We start from the raw sequence: 17,933 nt of genomic DNA, 5'->3' as shown, positions 1-17,933 counted from the left end.
CCACGAGCTTTCGGCAAGGCCATTCTCAAATGGTGACTGTCGAATGAAAGCTGCTGCCGTCCTTATATAGCCGCGCCGTCTTCAGTGACGTCGATTTAAAAAGGCAAGGGTGGGATGACAACATTACCAATATGGCGCTGGAGCGAGCACCAGTGACGTCACAGGAGACAGCGCGGCTATATAAGGACGGCAGCAGCTATCATTCGACAGTCACTACTTGGCAATGGCCGAGGAGAACTTGGCCGAAAGCTCGTGGATTTTAAACCACTGGACGCGGCTGGAAGCCCGAGAAAATTTTATCAGCATATATCGCCGCAAAACTAAGCATTCGTACACTTCTCCACATGACACAATTCACTCTATGTTGCAGAATTTTCTGTAGTGGTGATATTCCTGACAAGTGCACTCCATATACGATGGGATGCTAAAAGTAATGGCTCCGAATTTTTTATTCTGTTCTCGATATCGGTGGAGGTATTACTAGAAGCGTTCAATAAGTAATGCAACATATATTTTTTTCTGAAAGCGGATTGGCTTTGTTCAGGATTCCAGTAAACCACATTATTCCCCACTGTTTTGTCTAAAAAACCCTGTTTTTCAACATAATCTCCGTTCAATACGATGGCCTTTACTGGGAGGAGCTGAACGCCCGCATGGTACCACTCCACTAGTCAACATCGGAGTCCTGGTCTTGCAGCATCAGTAACCTCCCTATCATCCACTTACTGATTTCCACAGAGTGCATCCTTTATTTGGCCAGACAGATGGATATCGGAAGGTGCGAGATCCGGGCTGTACGGTGGACGAGGGAGAACAGTCCAATGAAGTTTTGTGAGCTCCTCTCGGGTGAGCAGTCTTGTGTGAGGCCTTGCGTTGTCATGGACAAGAAGTTCGTTTGCATTTTTGCCGCGACGAACACGCTGAGGTCGTTTCTTCAATTTCCTGACAGTAGCCCAATACACTTCAGAGTTGATTATTGCACCCTGACGAAGGACATCGAAGAGAAAAACCCCTTCAAACTCCCAAAAGACCGCCGACATGACTGTACTGACTCAGCGTGCAGCTTTGAACTCGTTCTTCGGAGCAAAGATGATGTGGCGCCACGCAATGGATTGCCGTTTCGTATCCGGTTCGAAGTGATGAACCAATGTTTCACCGCCTGTGACGATGTTTGACAGAAAATTGTCACAATCATTCTCGTAACGCCCAAGCGACTCCGCACAGATGGTCCTTCGTTTCTCTTTACGTTCTTCTATAGACGGCCACGAACCCAGCGTGCACACACATTTGAGTAGCCCAACTGATGGAGGAATGTGTCAGCGCTACCAACAGAGAAGTCCAGTGAAGCATGGTGCACATCCATCGATCACCTCGAATGAGTGTGTCCGCACTTTCCAGCACTGCAGGAGTCACAGCTGCATGCCGCCGATCGACACGCGGCAGATCGGATGGGTTTGTGCAACCACGCTACGATGGTGGCCGACACCTCGCCCAGCCACTCACCGTGCTTTTGTTCACTTCCAGGTCTCCGTAGACATTCTGCAAGCGCCTTCGAATATCTGCGATGCTCTCGTTTTCCATAAACTGCTTGGAATGCACCTCTAATACAGACGCCATTTTGAAGGCTACGTATAGTGCATCACAAAAGTATTCCACCACCCTCACTGTTCTTGAAATGTGAAGTTCTCTTCGAACAAATGGTTCAAATAACTCTAACCACTATGGGACTTAACATCTGATGTCATCAGTCCCCTAGACTTAGAACTACGTTAACCTAACTAACCTAAGGACATCACACACACTCACACCGAGGCAGGATTCGAATCTGCGACCGTTGCAGCAGCGCGGTTCCGGAGTGAAGCGCCTAGAACCGCTCGGCCACAGGGAGGGCTCTCTTCGGGAAAAAAAAAAAAAAATGGTTCAAATGGCTCTGAGCACTATGGGACTCAACTGCTGTGGTCATTAGTCCCCTAGAACTTAGAACTACTTAAACCTAACTAACGTGAGGACATCACACACATCCATGCCCGAGGCAGGGTTCGAACCTGCGACCGTAGCAGTCGCACGGTTCCCGACTGCGCGCCTAGAACCGCGAGACCACCGCGGCCGGCAATATCTCATCGAACATTTTAGGCCCACGAGAAGCAATTGCCTGTCAGTTCTGTAGTGTGAATATTGTCTGACAATGTACCACAAGCAGGTCGCTGTATAATACAATTAGCTACGTGCATTGTAGATTTGCAGTAACTTTATTATTCGAGCACATGTCGTATCGGCCGCGGTGGTATTAGCTGTAGACCGAGCAGGCTCATTCTGTGCTGTTTTTCCGCGCTGTTAACACGCATGGTGCACAGTGCGATGGGGCGGAAAGGAAACAATACGTCATTTGAAAAGAGACAACTTCTTATTTTCCATCACGCTAAAGGACGTTGCGAAAGACAGACTTCCGCATAGTTAAAAAATGAGTAGGAATACTGTAGGTGACATTGTACGAAGATTCAACAGAGAAGATAGATCCAGAATGAGATTTTTACTCTGCAGCGGAGTGTGCGCTGATATGAAACTTCCTGGCAGAGACTCGAGACCTTTGCCTTTCGCGGGCAAGTGCTCCACCAACTGAGCTACCGAAGCACGACTCACAGCTTTACTTCTGCCAGTACCTCGTCTCCTACCTTCCAAACTTTACAGAAGCTCTCCTGCGAACCTTGCAGAAATAGCACTCCTGAAAGAAAGGATATTGCGGAGACATGGCTTAGCCACAGCCTGGGGGATGTTTCCAGAGCACTTGCCGGCGAAAGGCAAAGGTCCTGAGTTCGAGTCTCGGTCGGGCACACAGTTTTAATCTGCCAGGAAGTTTCAGAGAAGATAGAGTTGAGGATAAACCAAAAACAAGGCGACCACAGAAACTCAATAGCAGGGAGGAAACCAGACTAACATGAAAAACTGAAACAAATACAAAGTTGTCGGCAACGAAAATTGCTGCCGCAGAGCAAGAGGATTATGGGTAGGCAGTGCACCCTGAAACAGTCCGACCAATTATCAGACGATAGGGGTATCATGGTCGAGTAAGCAGGAAGAAGCCTATGATAAGTGAGAGGAATAGGAAGGAACGACTGGACTTCGCGAAGCAGCAAGTAAATAAAAGCGTCAGTTGTGGGTACGAAATAATTTTTGTCGATGAATGTCAAGTGCAGATGTACTCCTCAAACGGAAGACCTATGACTTGGAGAAAACCACGTGAAGAATTTCAATCGAAGCATCTACAACCCACAGTTAAACACGGTGGTGGAGGTGTCACGATTTGTGGTTCTATGTCGTCATCTGGGATAGACGAATTAGCATACATTGAAGGAAACTGGAAGAGCATAAGTAACTGAACATCCTAAAAGAGAACTTACAGCAAAGTGCTACAAGTTTCGGGCTTACGAGGACGTTCAAATTGTCTCCAGACAATGATCCGAAGCATAAAACGAATATTGTGAGACTACGAGCGCTGTATAATTGCTCTAAGGTTTTGGATACCCCTCCTCAGAATCCAGATTTGAACACAATAGAAAATTGGAGTGAATTGAAGCGAAAAGTATGACAAACTCCAGTGACATCCAAACAAGCTTTAAAGGAACGAATATTGGAAGGATGGCGACAAGTAAATCCTGATTATACGCGAAAGCTCGTTCACAGCATGCCTAAACGCTTGGAACAAGTGATTAAGCAAAAAGGACTGCATAAAAGATATTAAAATGTACAAGGTTGTGATTGTCATTCTTGCCACCCGAAAACTTTTGTGGCTGTGATAGTGGTCAAGTTTCTTTATGCATCATTGTTTATGTTGTTTGAGTTACGTCTGCAAATAAGAAAATGCTGTTCTGTTATTTATTACACAGTCCTATATCATTTTGTGCCGAGACTACTCCTATAATATGTGACGCCAGTATATAATGAAGTAAATATAAGACATAACACTGGTGGCCGAGTACTTTTGGGAGTCACTGTACAGCGCTGCCACCTATCGGAAATTTATGAAACTGCAGGTGCTGATGCGGGAATATTCCACAATGTCCCATTACAAATTCAGAATTTTTATCCGAAATTAGCCGAGACAAAAAATATGTGTTGCTTTACTTATTGAACGGCCCTCGAACATCTCGTACATATTACTCGGTCGACTACCTGCTTCGCTGGCTCAAGCTGCAAGCCTCTGCTTCTAGAGGGCTTCATATCACAGTCGGTGCGTGAGAAAACTGAAACCACAAATTCGAAGAGTTGGTTCACGCACAGACAACTCTCTTTTTCAGTATGACAGTGTCAGACCACACACAAGCGCTGCAACATATGTAAGATCCGAAGCTTTGCGATCACTGTCATCGATCATCCTTCATACAGCCCCGACTTGGCCCCATCCGATTTTCATCTGTTTCCAAAACTTAAAGTACACCTTCGAGAACCTCACCTTGATAGTGATGAAGCGGTGCAAGCAGAGGCGAGTTTGTGAGTATGTCAACAAACTCAAGCACTCTACAGTGACAGTATGAACAAACTTGTCTTTCGTTGGAAAAACTATGTTCGTTGCCGAGAAATTGTAGACATGAAGAATAAATATTCTTCTTTTGGATTTCCAGGTGTTGTATTTACGCCGTGTTCACAGTTAAAGTTATTGGGTATAAGTTCCACCTTTTATGCAAAAACATTGTTTTTTCTTGTTACACAAACACGTTTCGGCGCCTCTGTACCATCATTAATGGGTCCTATTTATTGAAAACTGTAAAAAATGAACATATTTTAAGTTGTAACCGATGTAACAAAGTGAAGTCTAAAGACACTTTTAGTTAGTTTTTGTTCTTGATGTGATTTTACATAATATGGTTTTGCAGGACCATCTGTATGGTTTCCTGCACTGTTGCTTGTCATATGCAAACCAAACTTTTTTTTAAAAAATCAAGGGATGTGCAACTCACATTTACATCGTTTGGTTTGCAGATGACAAGCTATCAGTTAAGAACACCATACAGATGGTCCTGCAAAACCATATAATATAAAATCGTGGTAGGAACTAAAACGAACGAAACTTCCTTTAGGCCTCACTCTGTTAGGTCGGTTACAACCTAAAATATATTCACTTTTTACAGTTGACAACAAACAAAACCCAGTGACGATGGCACAGAGGTCCCGAATCCTGTTTGGGTAACAAGAAAAAACAGTGCTTTTGCTTAAAAGGCGGAACCTATATCCAATAATGAAGAATAAAGATGAAGAATGTCAATAAAGATTGTTTTAGTTAAAAGGCCTTAAGAGTTTTCAAATAATGAAATTCGGAGGCATCACTTTCCAGCACGCCCTCATATATCGCTTATAATGCTTTCGGTAACATCAGTCAATTATTATCAATTCAGGGCGTAACAAAAAATTTTCAAATCTTGCAGTTAAGACATGTTTATGTTGACGGTTTAACCGACGAAACGCGTTGTGAATGAAAAGAAAATGTTGTAACTGACCCACAATTGAAATTTTTTCGTGTTATTTTATGTACCGATAGTGATCAAGAACAATACTTTCTGCCGCTTCTGCATGGCGCCTGGCAATTAATTTTTTGCAAAATTCATTATTGTTCCAGGTCCAACAAACGTTCAACCAGTGACGTACCGATTCCTGACGTGGGAGGCGTGACTTTGAGTCACCGCCTATCCAAAACCAGCGCTCCCCACCTCATCGTAGCAATCGCCTGGTAATTAAGTCTTGATAAATCAGCCACGGAAATCTTACTCAGCTTAACCGTAAATATTGCATGTTTGTTTAGTCAACTGTACTATTAAGTTGGGTGATGGTCTGGATCCCCAGGTAGTCTAAAGCGTGAAACAAATGTATGGCTTCTGACAGCGTCCCTGGCACGTTTGGAAAATACTGGTACCAAAGCGTTTCACAACCACTGTGAAGGCAGTTTAGTATAGTCTTGGAGTCATGCACGACCTGTGTGCTCACAATTCTAATCTACACATCTAGCACTACATCCACGAGTATTAATCAGCGTTCTGTGATTAAATCTATCGTTGTCTGATAACCATTTCAAATATGCAAAATAATAAAGGCTTCTGCATATTCTCTTTCTGGTAAAAAGTATGTGGACACTCCTACATAAAGCGGAATTGACAGTTATCAGGACCCCCAGTGTAAAAGGCGGTGGGGAGTGTCCTGTTGCCAGCAGAGATGCAGGAACGCCAGAATGGATCGGTGAGGAGGACCCAGTGATTTCGAATGTATTGTAGTCATTGGATGTCGCCTGAGTAACATATTCAACAGGGACATAACAACCCTCCTAAAAACTTCCTGGCAGATTAAAACTGTGTGCCCGACCGAGACTGAACTCGGGACCTTTGCCTTTCGCGGGCAAGTGCTCTACCAACTGAGCTACCGAAGCACGACTCACGTCCGGTACTCACAGCTTTTACTTCTGCCAGTATCCGTCTCCTAAAGCTGCCCAAGTCGACTGTTGGCTAGGTGCTTGTGAAAGAACAAAGACAGCTAAACTAAGACCTGGAAGAACTCACCTACTGACGGACAGGGAAGCCGAGCACTGCACAGGCTGGCTGTAAAAATGGCACCAGATCACTCGCGAGTTCCAAAGTGGTACCAGCAGTCCAGCTTGCACTATCACTGTGTGTATGGAGTAGATTGGTCGAGCGTCTCCTCATAAGCCACACATTTCTGCAGTCGTGAGGTGATGTAAAGAGCGACGCCACTGGGAAATAGACAGATGGGAACGTGTGATGAAACACACTATAGACCGTGGCGATCCGATGGAGTGCTCTGGGTGCGAATGCCTGGAGAAGGTTAAATGCAATCGCGTGTAATGCCAACAGTGAGGTGATTACGGCGTGATCCTTAAGAAAACACTAATTGCGGACGGATATGAACACAGTTTAGAGCATAGTGTAGGGCGTACAGTAGACAAACTTTGCGCATGTCACGACTGTTTGCACCAGCATGGCAATGTATCCTGCCATAAAGCAGCATCTGTGAGGCACTGGTTTGCGCGCAGTAACACTCCTGAGGCTTTCCTGTCCAGAATCCCGACGTGAACCCAATGGGACACTTTCAGGAGATGTTTAGCAAACTCAAGTGGCAGACTCTGCAAGAGGGGCGCTCTGCATCGCGGTGTAGCTTGCTGTCCAGGTTTCGAGAGGGTGCGTTTCTGGATGAGGTATCGAATATATTGCTTCCCCATACTTATACCTCCCGAGGAGATCACGAATGTAAAATTAGAGATTCGAGCGCGCACGGAGACTTTCTGGCAGTCGTTCTTCCCGCGAACCATACGCGACTGGTATAGGAAAGGAAGGGTAATGACAGTGGCACGTAAAGTGTCCTCCGCCACACGCCGTTGGGTAGCTTGCGGAGTATAAATGTAGATGTAGATTTCTCTCCAGACTTCAGCTTCCAGAACCACTGACAACCTTCTCTGCTTTCGGCTCTTGAGCAAGCGTGAGCTGCTGTTTGTGCACAGACATTCCAACACCTCACTGAATGTGTCCCCAGCAGAGTTCAAGCCATCAAAAAGGCGAAGGGTGGACACACTCCAAATTAATATCTAGAAACAGGTGTCCAGATACTTTTGATCTGATAGTGTATCAATTTTAGCCTCACATAGTGTTGTATCTTTATGTTTTCGAAGAATTCACTAAATTCTTGGGGCGATTTTTGTTCAAGAAGAAAAAGAAGTCGTTAGGGGACAAATCAAGAGACTACGGGCAATGAGACATTAATTCAAAGTTTTTCTCCGTCACATCATCAATTGCCTGACGTGCTGTGCTGCCATGATGAAGAATGATACGAAGTTCTTGGTCGTCCTTCCTGATTTCACCGATAATTCGTGGCAAACAAATCGTTGTATACCATTAAGAATTATTTGCTCTTCCTTCCTCTAAAGCAATGGCCCCTTGTGACCAAAGAAACAGCCGATAATTTCTTTTGAAACGAGTTGCGAACGAACCACTTTTGTTGCTTTAAGGTCATAATGAAGCACACAGACCGTTAGATTTGCATTTCCTCGGTCGAATTATTTGAATATTTGCTTACAGTAACTGAAACGAGCTTACTCTTGAGCTCCAGTTGATCAAATTGTGTGGAATGTGTCGCGAACAGATTTTTTTACACTTTTATGTTCATGCAAAATTGAATGTAACGGAATGTTGGAAATTGCTAAGGCTGCCTGTATCGCAAGGTAAGCAACTTCAAGAATCATGCTGCATCGATGTGTTTTGGAAGAACTCATTTTAGTCCACCTTCACGAAATTCATCACTGTCGGAAGCACGATCACAATAAAATTGTGCAAATCTGTTGTAAAGAGACTTTTCTGAGGACGATTGCTTACGAAAGTTGAACGAAGCTACACCAAAAACGTTCTTCTGTTTACAGACTACAGCACTTTTGTTTTTGCTTTTATTTTCTTCTGTTGCTCCTAAATTCAAGTTGCCGCCATTTCCGTGAAAATACTTGTTGAACATTAGTCACAATATGTAAACTGCGAAAGACAAGTTTTCTGTCCATAAATAGCTGCAATTAAAAACCTGTCGAGCTTTTTCAGTATCTTTCAATGTTTCTGTTTGCCTATTGAAACCAATACGGATTTTTTAAAATTTCTCATTTAGTTTTCTTTCATCTCTCCAGTCTTGCCAAATCTTGAATCGTTTAGAAAATGAGTTGTTTATGTGGGCAGCATAGCAGCTATGCGTCTAGACCCAGTTCTCGTTGTTTTGCTTTTAATAAATAGGAAAGATCAAGCAGATAATCAAATAGCTCAAGACTAACAAAGCACAACGGGAAGATGGCACCATGGTAAAAACGTGAAAAATCGGAGGAGAGCTCGCTGCAGAAAGAATCCATCGTCTTACAAAAGAAATATGCAACACTGGACGAATTCCAAATAACTGGAAATGTGCGCTTATACACCTCGCGCCATAAGAAAGGTACAGTAACGGATCCAGATATTTACAGTGGGATCTCTCTACTCCCAATAGCTTATACGATACTCTCCAGAGCCGAAAAACAAGCTGGGCACCTCACTGGGGAATATCAAGTCGGTTTCCAGAAGCGAAGAGTATGCTCCAAGGAGCCACAACACTGTGGTGATCTTTAACGACCTTAAAACGGCATACGACTCGATAGATAGACATACATTACTCAGTACCTTGGAAGAAATGGGAATTGAAAAAAGACGCTCTGAATTTGGAAGGAATGACAGAAATACTCCACAGAAGAGAAAACTAGAACCTGGGAAATGAAGTATTTATCTTTTGCCGAATACCTTGCTCTCTTAGCTAACAACCGAGAAGACGCTGGAAAGATGTTCGAGAGTCTTCATGAAATTGCAGAGAGGGCATGGAAGTAAATCATGGCGAGATTAAGAGGACAGACGGAGAAGTTTATACATACGGCGGAATGAATTCACTCCTACGGACTAGATAAGGAAGCGAATAAAGGAATAGCTAGACAACCAAATCTGGCCTACAAGCTAGCACAGAACATGTACAACAAAACGGCATTATCATACGAGGCCAAAACCAGGCACTATAACTCGGTGGTACACTCTGAAGGATTGTACGCTTCAGAGCGTCTTATTTTAACTACGAAGGGAAAGCTTCAAGAACTCGAAAAGTATACAGAAATATTTTGAGAAAAATTCTCGGACCACAGAAGACTACTGGAGGGATTTGGAAGAAGAGGGAGAAAGAACAACTCTACAAGTACACTGAAAAGATCAGGGGCACGATGAAGAAACAGAGGTTGAACTTCTACAGACACCTACTAAGGACGGATGAACGCTGACTGAACAAAAGGATCTTCGAGTATATCGTGCGGCTAAAGGCCAGTTCTGAAAGGGTAGATGAGGTGAAGAGGGATGGAGCGGAAGTCGGAATTACGCCACAGACGATCCACAATAGAAGAGAGTTCAGAAGGAGAGTTAACAGTATAAAATAGTTTCAAGAGGAACTACCAAACAGGAGGCCCACACCGATAATTTCCGAGCAGGAAATAAAAAAAAGAGAAATGAAGGAATGAAGAGGTTCTGGATGGCTTGGAGAAGAAAAGCCAAAAAGTCTTAAGTTCTTTGCGGTCTACAGTTGGCCAAATGCAGAAATAAAAACATAGGAAGAGAGCAAAAGTGACAAGTGAAGCACTGAACAAGGTACAACTACAGCAGACAACTATTTACGCCGCTATATTCCTGCGAAGACCATTTCAAAGGAACCATTCCATACAGCACCCTGCATTAAGCCTATTTAAAATAAAATTTTAAACAAATGCGCGCAAGTTCGGTTTTGCAGAAGCAACGTGATTTGTAGTTTATGTAGGGGAAGCTTCAGGAAGCTACTTCGAGCATAGATAGAAAAGAAAGCGGACAAAGGGTGAGGGGAAGTGTTGGTCACTGGCTGCTTCCTCTGCGCAGAGCGGCGGGCGGCCAGCGCGGCCTCTGATTGGTCGAGGCGAAACGCCCTGCGCCCCGCCGCAGGGGATTGTGGTCCGCCAGCCAGTTCTGCTACCAGCGCGGCCGAAAGCTACCACAGTCGACCATGGAAGGCCAGGGCTTCAGCTTCGGGCAACCGGTGTCCATCGTCTGCCCGGTCATCCGGGCTCCACAGCGCGCCGTCCAGGAGGAACAACAGGTACTGTGAGCTACCGCCTGCCCGTCGCATGCCGCTGCTACTTCTTGCTGAGCACGTACTTGCACCGCCATGCGTGACATTAAGATTTTGAGCGAGAATGCTCAAGACGGTTTCATCTCCACACGTTCAAATAAACTTCAGCTGTTGCTTCGAACCTCAGACGATGATACGCAACGCTTTGTCGCTGTGGCCTTGTTACGAAAAAAGAGGGAAACCTAATATTCTGCGAGTTGAAGATCCATCCACTTGATCAGCATATTTATCTAAAGATAAACTTAGAAACCTCCTTGAACCATTTGTCGCGGTGGCTGATGGGAGCGACAGTAAAGGCATTTCCTATTTACAGTAGCTCCCATCAGCCACCGCGCCCAGTGTTAACTTTGCTTGCGCGAGTAATATGTTCCCGAAAATGATGGAAATTTATTTTGCTACGTTTGGTCGATTTCCACTCTTCCCTTCTAATAGCGTTCACTCTGAGATTTTTTCGGGTTGGATTTATAAGAAACTTAAAGTAAAATAACAGAAATAAAACCAATACAGTAAAAGTAAACGCCGCAACCAAAATTCATTCATACAAAAGAAAGTGTCGCTTGAACGAGTCCACTTACAAATGAAATGTCTTTGCTTTACACTTTGGACTACAATCATAACGATTAGTGCACCTGTAATTGACGCATGCTGACATGTTTTATCAAAACACTGCCACCGAAAGCTAATGTTTGGGGCAACTGACATGGCGGACAGCGGCTTCGAGTCTCTGACGTCATGACAACTCCCCTTAGTATTCCTCCATGTCGGACGTCATTTTATTAAAAAGCAGAATGCTGTATTAAGGGAAGCACCAAATTACACGAAAGAGTCGGAACGTGAAAGAGTAACACGCAACATAGACTGTAACGTTTGGTATGTGACTGTAAATGCTAGTGTGTTGGTTTATGAATAACAAATAAATTAGTTTCCTGCACTTACTTGTTTCAAAAATTTTGTTTGACGTCGAATCGCTTCATTACGTTACTATGAGAGGCTACTAATCAGCTGTCTTATGTTTTGAGTTCCATTTTGCCAATGAAGGTCACGTTTTTTATTAAACACACCTTTTTCGTGTTCTCCGCAATATGGCGTTGATACACTTTTCATTGTATTCCGTATTGCGTGTTTTTGTTAACACAATCGGAAGACATGTCTAAACCTGTGTGGACAAAAGCATGTACTTCAATAAAAAATGTAGAGAACCACTCAATTTTGTAACTCGAAAGATGTGTATGTGTTCTGGCAAAGCACACAAGACAATGAAAAGCGGATCAACGTCTTATTTCGCGCTACGAGAGGTGCATTTATTTGGGATATTTAAGATAATACTCATTTTTGATCTGACTCGGTTGCACATTTTCAACTAGATTACATGTTTCGATCACTGGTGTCTTTAACTCCAGTACTTGTGGAATTATTCTGCAGTTCGCAGAAATGGTCACAAAGATGTTACATGTTATCAACGGAGATATGTTAGAGATCGTCCACAGATTACTACACTAGTACTATTACTGTTGATATTACTACAACAACTATTTCCTTTTTTCTCTTAAGCCCCTCTAAACGATCAAACTTGTCTGTCAGATCTGCTGTTTGCTGTACACGTGTTTGTCAAAAACAAGCGTACAGACATGGGCGTTCCCAGCGAGGGGCAGGGGGGGGGGGGGGGGAGGGGGAAGCTGTCCCCTCGCCTAGAAGATATTCGCAGTTATTTACTAGTTTACCGTTTTATTTAATAAGAAATGCTGCATGTTTTCTCGGATTGTACAAGTACATTCTTGTATTTAAAATGTTTATTAAAAGCAGCTTTTCACTGGTTTACTGTTTTATTTAATAAGAAGTGCTGTATGTTGTCTCGAGTCCTTGTTTCCTGAGACTAGTATGACCTGCCACACAGTTCGTATTGTGCCGTATTTTGACACTAGTGCGAAATGTAGGACGCGCAGTGTACGACACAGACTGTGAAATCTCTAAACTCTGCTCCAGTTGCTAGACGTCTCAAAGTTATAAACATAGCCCAGCAAGTAAATGACTATTATTTGACAAATACCTACAAAATGAGCAAGTTTGTTCGTTTTCTGATCGTTTACGAGGGGATGATGTGTAACATCATCTCTCTGTTGACAATATGTAACATCTCTGTGACGTGAACTGTGAAAATGGTGTACAAATATGTGTAAGCTTCTACATAAAAAGACAACAACAAATACGTTAGTAAAAACTACGTATCTTTGTTGACTGTGGATGTAATTTTTAATGAGTGCTGTGGACTTAAAAATTCCCCACTATCGGGACTGATTAACCAATTTCCGATTTTCAGCAACATTTTCATAATGCATCAAATAAAATACAACAGCTGGTTTGTGGTTTGTCAGGTAATCGTAATACAGCCACATGATGAGCAAAATATTCGAAACACTAAAATGCTTTAAAAATACGCCATAACCGCATTGGTTGGTAGCTGTTTTAAAACGACTGAGATCATACAGCCGTCATAATCTCAAACTGTCATCTGCAACAGAACGAGTCACAAAGCGTAGTTCACACGTCATCATAAAAGGTGTAAGTAACTGAGTAAATACTGAAAGAAAGCCATACTGCAGATAATTTTGTTACCACAGCAATTTTCTATCCATGTTCTTTGGCTTCACCAACTGTCAGCCATGCCTCGTACCAACTAGATTAACGCCTTTCCTCTGGGGGTGGGGGTGGGTTCAAAAATGGTTCAAATGGCTCTGAGCACTGTGAGACTCAACTGCTGTGGTCATTAGTCCCCTAGAACTTAGAAGTACTTAAACCTGACTAACCTAAGGACATCACACACATCCATGCCCGAGGCAGGATTCGAACCTGCGACCGTAGCAGTCGCACGGTTCCGGACTGCGCGACTAGAACCGCGAGACCACCGCGGCCGGCGTGGGGGTGGGGGAAGAGGACTATCATAGTGCAATCTATATTGCCTTACCCTTCTAGTAAGAAAGTGTCAAACAGGATCTACTGACACCTGTCAGAAGCGCAGGCACCCCCCCTCCCCCCCCCCCCCCCCCCCCCCCCCCCCCCAATACTGACAGGCTTCTGATTTCGCGCCAGAGAGAAGTCGTGCTCCAGTACTCCAGAATAAACGCTTCCAGTAATTCGCAATTGATTTGCAAGAGTGCCTCACAAACTTGCACAAAATAGTTTCAAGCGATCGATCATGTGCTCGAAGCTATGCCTGCAGAAGTCTTCATAAATGAGAATTAATGAAACCTCCGGCACTACACAGGGTGTGCGTAAATCCGTTACAATCTTCTAGGACTTTTAGAGGGGAGTGAGTACATAATATTTTGAAAAGGAACTCATGTCATGAAACGTATCGTCTCCGTTCTATAACAGTTTCAATTCAGGCGTTTAACCCGTCCACTTCTGCTTGAAGTATTCAATTAGGAGAGATGCAGCACAATTATTAGCTAACAAGACAGACGTCGGGTGACATCAGGTGACCGTCGGACGCAGTACACGTCATCCCGTCAACCCTATTGCATACCAGCACGAGCAGCTCTGAGACTTTTCTCTTTCCCTCAGCAAAACTGGACGCGTTACAAACATGGAACTGAAATCGTCGTAGACAAGGGTTCCTATTGGAAATATTATGTACCTCTGCAAGTCCTAGAAGTTTTTAATAGGAATTTCCGAGCAGGTTGTATACATGCATAATGTAACGTGACAAATTTACTGGGGATGCAGGCAGCAGAAAACAAGCGATCGCCGTCGCGCCACGGAGGAATTTTCTGAATGGGACGGAAATACGTGATGTAAATGTACAGGCAAACAAATTATTACAATTTCTGAAAAATTGAATGATTTATTCAACAAAAAGAGCGTCATAAATTGAGCCAGTTAGTAACGCGTTGGCCGTAGTGTAGGTAGTTATTCGTCTCGGCACTGACTGATAGCGTTGTTGGACGCCCTCCTGAGGGCTATCGCGCAAACTTCTGTCCGATTAGCTCGTTAGATCGTCAGAAATCCAGAGCTAGTTGGAGGGCCCTGCCCATAATGCACCAAACATTCTCAGTTGGGAAGAGATCCGGCGATCGTGCTGGCCAAAGTTGGTTTTGGTAAGCACGAAGCCGAGCAGTAGAAAATCTCGCCGGGTGCGGGTGGGCGTTATCTTGCGGGAATGGAGCTCAGGATGGCTTACTACGAAGGGCAACAGAACGGGTTGTAGAATATCGTCGACGTGGTGCTGTGGCTGTCTGTTAGGGTGCTGCGGATGACAAATAAAGCGGTTCTTCTATGAAATAAGTGGGACCCGAGATCATCACTCCTGGATGACGGATCATATGATGGGCGACAGTTGGGTACCCCATCGCTGTCAGGGTCGTCTCCAGATATGCCTTCGGCCTGGTATGTCAGCGACTGGATTAGAATTGTCTTCAGTGACGAGTTTCGGCTCGTAGCGGGTCCCGTTGACCAGTGAAGGCGTGTGGAGACGCCCAGGACAGCCGTGGGACAGCAACCTGACTGTCGCCCGACATACGGCCCACTAGCGAGGACTGATGGTGTCTGTGTTGCTAGCGAGCAGTTCAGAAATTCAAGGAAAAAACGCGAGGGTGCAAATGCCTATTCTGACAGGAAGAAAAATTCACCGACGTCTCCACCGATTGTTACACGGCTCAAGAGCAGGGTTGTGATGAGACAAAATTAAACATTTCAGCTGCTGTCTACATTTAGATTTGATTTAACCTACTGGTAGTCGCTACTGACAGACACGGTTATTGTGCCCATTCAATGGCAGTTTCGATGTAGAAGCTTTTATTTATTTGGCTGTACACTGCACCCATAAGCCAAACAGTACAAACTCGGTTATATTCTAAAGCAGTGGTAGTGCCGTTACATAATATCGACAGTACAATATATTATTGACTCTATGTATATTACACTGTCAAAGATCCTCGACAAATCTTTTAAACAAGGCTCACAATTAGGGCAGTCAAATAGGAGATATACCTTACAAAACGTGGGGAGAAGATTTTATTTTTTTACCTTGTTCATATGGTTGAAAATACTGGGAAACTCAAGCGTTTCTAACAAAATTTATGTTGGACAAACATTCTGTAGTCAAAAAAACATTGGAATTTTGCAGGTTTTTTTTCAAAAAATCTGTTTTCTGTGCTCCTGGCGCTGAGTCGTCTTTTCAAAAGAGCACAAGATTCTCTACCAATTCGATGACTATGGCTTTTTTCTGCACCCAAAACCGCGGACGCTACAGCCATCAACAAAAATATCAATTTTTCAAATTTTCTGCAAAATGACACAATACCTAGTTTTTGAACACTTTTATTTCAGTTTCTGTTTACACAGAAGTAGTATAATATGTTATATATTAGAATCGAACATCTCATTTCGCGTTATTGGATTACTCTATATGCAGTCTGATGACTCCTGATCATATCTATTGTTATTCGTACATTAATAGTCGGAGTTGAGGTCCAGGTCATTTCAGACATGGCTCATGCATCTTTGTAAAATTACATCATTAACTAATTATGTTGCATATATTAAATAACAAGAGGCCGAAAACTGTACTGTTTTTAGGCAACCAAAATAAATAGCTGATTATAGTTAACCGAAATAGGTGGCTAGTTATACTTGTGTACGAAAATCATGCAATAAGAAAGAAACTTAGGCAGCTTTATTGTAATGAAAGAACCCTAACATATACTAACATTGATTATTATCACTTCTCGATGCATTATGCTTCTGACAGTGTTCTTGAACCTTTGGCGCAATTGGCATGGATATGTGAGTCTCTTCCGACGTTTTGATGGGCCAGGTTTCTCAGCGTCGCCAGATGTGCCTTGAGTAGCAGAACCAGGGTAGGTAAGCCGGTAGGTGTGGCCGAGCGGTTCTCGGCGGTTCAGTCTGGAACCGCGCGATTCCTACGGTCGCAGGTTCGAATCCTGCCTCGGGCATGGATGTGTGTGATGTCCTTAGGTTAGTTAGGTTTAAGTAGTTCTAAGTTCTAGGGGACTGATGACCACAGCTGTTAAGTCCCATAGTACTCAGAGCCATTTGAACCATTTTTTGTCAAGTCCCATAGTGGTCAGAGCCAGCGTAGGTAAATCTTGTGGGACCTAGTTCGATCTCTCCTTCCAGCAGTGATTAAGCACCTTCCAGTTCGCTGATTTTGACGTATTTTCCTCGACAATTTCCATAAAAAATTCTGGCACCATTTCACAGTTGACCCTACTGCATGTCTTGTAAATGGTAGGCCCCTTTTGCAGGACTGCGCTCCGTCACAGTTCAATTAACGCGAGCACAAAACTTCAACAATGGATTCAGGTGTTGCAACATGCCTACAATCGTGGGTACTGCGAGTCCAGCCCCATTTCTTAGGAGGTTTCCTATCTCTCATCCAGTTTTCCACTCGTTAGTAACTCCGTACCGAGTGATGTTGCGCAACATCTTTTGTGCGTGGCAGCCTTGCAGGATTGAATTTCCTTTTTGGGGCAGACTAGGCGAATAATGCAAATCGCTTGGCGCCTGGGAACTGCTGACACCTCCACTATGCAATGCGATAATAAACTGTGCTCCAGCAGTTATTCTTCCTACAGCTACATCTATATCCATACTCCGCAAGCCACCTGACGGTATGTGGTGGAGGGTACCTTCAGTACCTCTAACGGTTCTCCCATCTGTTCCAGTCTCGTATTGTTCGTGGAAAGAAATATTGTCGGTATGCCTCTATGTGGGCTCTAATCTCTCTGATTTTATCATATATACGTAGGTGGGAGCAACATACTGCTTGGCTCCTCGGTGAAGGTTTGTTCTCGAAACTTCGAGCTACTGAGCGTCTCTCTTTCACAATCTTCCACCGGAATTTTTCACGGATAGCATCTGGTGTCTCGAGCGTGCCAAATGCTGAGCCTAGGTCTTCATGTTTTTTGACAATGTCGCAAAACTTAATTTTTCCTTGCCCGAAAAAACCGGATGTAGTATCACATCCACAACGGCGTGAGTGAACAGAGTATGTTCACTGTCGAATTTGTAGGATGCAGTGCAAAACCACTTGTTTTCTGCAGTAACTCTTCCTAGTTTTTGAAAAAAATTAGTTTTCAATGCCTTGCTCTACATCAGCTATGAGCACAATGAGGGCGATATATTCACGCACTATGATCACGCTTCCAAAATCGTAAGTTCTTGAAATGACAGACGTTACGGTCATAAAAGCAGCGGATTCGTGTACCTGATCCACTTCAATG

At 43.8% G+C, this 17,933-nt stretch overlaps 1 protein-coding gene across 8 annotated transcripts in view; it reads left to right on the top strand.

Annotated features, from left to right (window-relative positions):
* LOC126278050 (uncharacterized) overlaps positions 1–17,933 on the top strand; it is a 420,814-nt gene that overhangs the window by 208,075 nt on the left and 194,806 nt on the right. For all 8 annotated transcript variants that reach the window (XM_049977851.1, XM_049977854.1, XM_049977849.1 and 5 more), the window contains 2 exons: positions 5,612–5,722; positions 10,443–10,659. In XM_049977851.1, coding sequence (XP_049833808.1) covers positions 10,567–10,659 — 93 coding nt within the window. In that variant the 5' untranslated portion in view covers positions 5,612–5,722; positions 10,443–10,566. The remainder of the gene's footprint in view (positions 1–5,611; positions 5,723–10,442; positions 10,660–17,933) is intronic.

The sequence above is a fragment of the Schistocerca gregaria genome, chromosome 6, assembly GCF_023897955.1.
Source record: "Schistocerca gregaria isolate iqSchGreg1 chromosome 6, iqSchGreg1.2, whole genome shotgun sequence".
NCBI lineage: Eukaryota > Metazoa > Arthropoda > Insecta > Orthoptera > Acrididae > Schistocerca > Schistocerca gregaria.
This window is presented reverse-complemented; position numbering and strand designations above follow the sequence as displayed.